General features: G+C 57.8%; 1 protein-coding gene across 1 annotated transcript; it reads right to left on the bottom strand.

The window, feature by feature from the left end:
* Nucleotides 1-414: 414 nt before the first annotated feature.
* On the bottom strand, nucleotides 415-4,900 carry LOC134055874 (uncharacterized). Its single transcript, XM_062512344.1, has 4 exons — nucleotides 4,491-4,900; nucleotides 2,468-3,188; nucleotides 1,434-2,412; nucleotides 415-1,373 (listed from the first exon to the last, which is right to left on the bottom strand). Exons 1-4 carry the CDS (start codon nucleotides 4,850-4,852, stop codon nucleotides 415-417), a joined length of 3,021 nt encoding a protein of 1,006 aa, XP_062368328.1. The 5' UTR covers nucleotides 4,853-4,900.
* Between the last annotated feature and the right edge of the window lie 348 nt (nucleotides 4,901-5,248).

The following is a 5,248-nucleotide window of genomic DNA, read 5'->3' as shown; positions in this document are numbered from 1 at the left end:
GTTCCCTCCCAGTTCCATCCCAGTCACTCCCAGTCCCTCCCAGTCCCCTCCTAGTCCATTCCAGTTTATCCCAGTTTATCCCAGTTTATCCCAGTTCCCTCCCAGTTCCCTCCCAGTCCATCCCAGTCCATCCCAGTTTATCCCAGTTCTCTCCCAGTCCATCCCAGTCCCTCCTAGTCCATTCCAGTTTATCCCAGTCCCTCCCAGTTTCCTCCCAGTCCCTCCCAGTTTCCTCCCAGTCCCTCCCAGTCCATCCCAGTCCCTCCCAGTCCATCCCAGTCCTTCCCAGTTCCCTCCCAGTCCCTCCCAGTTTATCCCAGTTCCATCCCAGTCACACTCCGGTTCTGCTGCACAATCTTTTATTCCCCTCCCCCAGACCCCCCGAAAAAAAATTTATTTGGGATTTTTTTGGGGTCAAATTTGGGGTTTTTGGGAACCTTCCGGAAGGTCCCAAAGCCGGCGGAATTCGGCGTCGCTGAGCTCTTCATCATCACCACCATCATCATCATCATCCTCCTCAAACTGGGACCGAACTGGGCCAAACTGGGAGCGCTTTTGGGGCGATTCCCGAGGTTTCGGAGCCCCCGAAAAGGGGTCGGATTCGGGATTTTCCTCCGGATCTGCCCCGGAACTTTCTGGAACTTTCCGATGGGAAAACGGCGTTTCCTCCAAACCTTCATCCTCATCTTCATCCTCCTCAAACCGGGACCGAACTGGGCCAAACCGGGAGCGATTTTGGGGCGATCCCCGAGGTTTCGGAGCCCACGAAAAGGGGTCGGATTCGGGATTTTCCTCCGGATCTTCTCCCGGAACCTTCCAGAACCGATGGAAAAACCGCGTTTCCTCCGAGCCTTCCTCATCCTCATCCTCCTCGTCCTCCACCACGAACCGATCCCAATCCGACCCTTCCGGCGGCCACGGGGATCCATCCTGGATTCCCGCCCCGCCCTCAGGTGCTCTGGGCAGGTAATCGTGACACGAACTTCCGGTCAGCGCCGGACCGCAGGTGACCGTCACCCCGAAATCCAATTGGCCGCCGCCCGGGAAACACGAGCGCCGCGGCCAACGCCCGGCGCTCAGCGGCTCCCGGCAGGTGCCCAACAGGTCGTCGTCCCATCCGTGGTCTTCGTCCCACACCTGGAGCTCCAGGTAAGCTCCGGGCCGGAGGAGCACCTGGCCCAAGTCCAGGTGCTGACCCCAGCGCGGGCGGTCGGTGTTCCAGGCCGTGGGAGTGCGGGCGCGGATTCGGTCGTAGATGACCCAAACGAAGGCGTCGGTGGCGGTCAAGTGGTCGCCGCGCCAGCCGCGCCCGCCCCACACCTGGACGGAGAGGTGGGCGGAGCCTCGGTGGGAGGGGCAGCACGGGGAGTTACCTGGTGGGAGAGGGGTGGGGGAGCAGGGGCAGTGGCAGGGGTGGGGGGGAGGGGAGAGGCCGGAGGTGGAGCGGTCAGCGGTCCGGAGGTCAGAGGGGTGGTCATCGCTGAGGTCATCTGGGAGGGAAGGACGGAGGTTAGAGTGGTCAGCGGGGTGGACGTCATGGCGGTCATCATGGCGGTCATCGTGGTCATCACGGTGGTCATCGTGGTCATCATGGCGGTCATCGTGGTCATCACGGTGGTCATCGTGGTCATGGTGGTCATCGTGGTCATGGTGGTCATCGTGGTCATGGTGGTCATCATGGATGTCATGGTGGTCATCATGGTCATCATGGTGGTCATCGTGATCATGGTGGTCATTGTGGTCATGGTGGTCATCATGGTCAATGGGGTGGTCATCGTGGTGGTCATCATGGTGGTCAGTGGAGTGGTCAGCGGGGTGAACGTCATCGTGATCATCATGGTGGTCATCGTGGTCATCATGGTGGTCACCGTGGTCATCATGGTGGACGTCATGGCGGTCATCATGGTCATCATGGTGGTCAGTGGAGTGGTCAGCGGGGTGGACATCATGGTGGTCATCATGGTGGACGTCATGGCGGACATGATGGTGAACATTGTGGCGGTCATCATGGTGGTCAGCGGAGCGGATGGTGGTCATCATGGACATCATGGTGGTCAGCGGAGCGGTCAGCGGGGAGGGAAGGACAGAGGTTAGAGTGGTCAGAGGGGTGGACATCATGGTGGCCATGGTGGTCAGTGGGGTGGTCACGGTGGTCATCGTGGTGGTCACGGTGGTCACGGTGGTCATCGTGGTGGTCAGGGTGGTCATCGTGGTGGTCATGGTGGTCATCGTGGTGGTCACGGTGGTCAGGGTGGTCATCGTGGTGGTCACGGTGGTCAGGGTGGTGGTCACGGTGGTCAGGGTGGTCATCGTGGTGGTCACGGTGGTCATCGGGGCGGTCAGCGGAGCGTCCATCAGAGCTCTCCTCAGTGTCCTGACCGCTCCGCTGACCGCTCCACCTCCCGCTGACCGCTCCGCCGAACAGCGACCACTCCACCGACCACTGCACCTCCCACCGCCCGCTGACCTCCGACCGGCGCCCGCCGACCGCCGCGCCAACCGCCGCGCCGACCGCCGCCCACTCCAGCGTCCACCTCCCTCTCCAATGTCCGCCGCCCGCCGCCCACTGACCTGTCCTCTTCTCTCCGCTCCGGCCGCTCCCCGCCGGGCGGCCGCAGCTGCAGTTGACCCTCAACGCTTTGGCCGCGACGTAACTCCTGACGGCCGCGCGCAGCGCCCGGCGCCGGGGGTCGCTCCTGGGCACCAGGGCGTGGAGCGGCCAAAGGTCGGCCTCGACCGTGGCCGGAGCCTCGGGGACGCTCCTCAACCACCTGGAGAAATCCTCCGGCCTCCCGAAGGCCAAATCGCCGTCGCGGTCGGAGCCTCCTTCGACCTCCAGGAACCGCTCGGAGAAAAACTCGCTGAAGCTCAGGTTGCCCTCGGCGGCCGCGCGCGCCGTCCGGCACGCGGCGGCGGCGGCGGTGACCCCTCCGAAGGAGGACTCGGCCCTGAGGCACTCGGAGGCTTCCTGAGCGCTCAGGCCGGCCATGGCGGCGCGGCAGAGCCGGACGGCGGTCAGAGAGCGGAGCCGGCCGCCCAGGCGCGCCGAGCGCACGGCGTGCGTGCCGAAGGTGGCCAGCAGCTCGGCGTACTCGGTGGCCGTGGCCGGAGTGAAGGCCGGAGGGAGGGAGCGGACGGCGCGGAGGAAGTGGGGGGAGGGGCGGGCAATGGATGGGTCGAGCCAGGTCCTGGTGGGGGAGGGGAGAGGGGTGGTCAGTGTGGGGGGAGGAGGAAGGGGAGGAGGAAGTTGAAAAAGGAGAAGAAAAAGAAGAAGAAGAAGAAGAAGAAAAAGTAAAAGAAGAAGAAGAAGAAGAAGAGTAAGAAACAGATGAAGAAGAAAAAAGATGATGATGAAGATGATTAAGAAGAAGATGAAGATGAAGAACAAGAAGAAGAAGAAGAAGAAGAGGATGAGGATGAAGAAAATGAAGGAGAAGAAGAAGGAGAAGAAGAAAAAGAAGAAGAAGAAAATGAAGAAGGAGGAGATGAAGAAGGAGAAGATGAAGAAGGAGAAGAAGATGAAGGAGAAGAAGAAGATGGAGATGATGATGAAGAAGAAGAAGAGGAAGATGAAGATGACGAAGAAGAAGAAGGAGAAGAAGGAGCAGATGATGATGAAGAAGAGGAAGATGAAGATGATGAGGAAGAAGAAGAAGTCAAAGAAGGAGAAGAAGAAGAAGAAGAAGATGATGAAGGAGAAGAAGAAGAAGAATAAGATGATGAAGAAGAAGAAGAAGAAGAGGAAGAAGAAGGAGAAGAAGGAGAAGAATAAGAAGGAGAAGATGAAGAAGAAGACGAAGGATAAGACGAAGAAGAAGAAGAAGAAGGAGAAGAAGAAGAAGATGATGAAGAAGAAGAAGAAGAAAAGAAAAAGAAGAAGAAGAGTAAGAAACAGATGAAGAAGAAAAAAGATGATGATGAAGATGAAGAACAAGAAGAAGAAGAAGAGGATGAGGATGAAGAAAATGAAGGAGAAGAAGAAGAAGAAGGAGAAGAAGATGATGAAGAAGGAGAAGAAGAAGATGGAGATGATGATGAAGAAGAAGAAGAGGAAGATGAAGAAGAAGGAGAAGAATAAGAAGGAGAAGATGAAGAAGAAGACGAAGGATAAGAAGAAGAAGATGAAGAAGAAGAAGAAGAAGACGATGAAGAAGAAGACGAAGAAGACGAAGAAGAAGAAGAAGAAGAAGAAGATGAAGACGAAGAAGACGAAGAAGAAGAAGAAGAAGAAGAAGAAGAAGGAGAAGACGAAGACGAAGAAGACGAAGACGAAGAAGACGAAGAAGAAGAAGAAGAAGACGATGAAGAAGAAGACGAAGAAGAAGATGAAGACGAAGAAGACGAAGAAGAAGAAGAAGAAGAAGAAGAAGGAGAAGACGAAGACGAAGAAGACGAAGACGAAGAAGACGAAGAAGAAGAAGACGAAGAAGAAGAAGAGGAAGGCGAGGAAAGCGAGGATGAGGAGCAGCGCGCGGACGAAGGCCTCTCACCAGTAGAAGACGCAGCCCAGCTGCAGCCAACTCAACGCGCTCCTGTCCTCCCTCTGCCACCTCAGCCCCTCCCGGGCCACCTTCGACTGCGACCCGGCCACCACCGCGCCGTCGACGCCTCCCGGCCTCCAACCCAAACCCAACTCCCAACCTTCCGTCACCGTCCCCGCCACCGCCGTCCCCACCGCGCCCGCCCCGGCCGCCGCCCGCGCCCTTCGGCGACACCGACGGCCCGAGGTCCAACCGGAGACGGCCGGAGGCAAACGGCGAAGAGCGGAGGCGCGCGGGGAGTCGGGGCACAGGAGGCACGAGGAGTCGGAAACGTCGGAGACGTCGAGAGCGCGGCCGAGCGCCGGAGACATCGTGGTGACGTCCAGGCCAAGGCCCAGAACGGAAACGCCGGGAGCGGCCGGGACGGAGGAGCAGGAGGAGCCGCGAGCACGACGGCAACCGGGGGGAGGGGAGGAGGTGGTCACGGGGAGGAGGAGGAGGAGGAGGAGGAGGAAGAGCTGGAGGGAGGAAATGGGGTTTATTTGGGGGGGATTTAGTGGGGGTTTATTGGGGGGGGTTGGGGGGTTTTGGGGGGATTTTTGGGGTTTTTAGAGGATTTTTTGGGGATTTTTGGGGATTTCTTAGGGATTTTTTTGGGGGTTTTTGGAGATTTTATGGGGATTTTTTAGGGATTTTTGGGGGGTTTTTAGGGGTTTTTAGAGGATTTTTTGGGGATTTTTTGGAGATTTTATGGGGATTTTTTTAGG

Source organism: Cinclus cinclus, chromosome 36, assembly GCF_963662255.1.
Source record: "Cinclus cinclus chromosome 36, bCinCin1.1, whole genome shotgun sequence".
In the NCBI taxonomy this organism is placed as follows: domain Eukaryota; kingdom Metazoa; phylum Chordata; class Aves; order Passeriformes; family Cinclidae; genus Cinclus; species Cinclus cinclus.
Note: the sequence above shows the minus strand (reverse complement) of the source record. Positions and strands in the feature narration are given on the sequence as shown.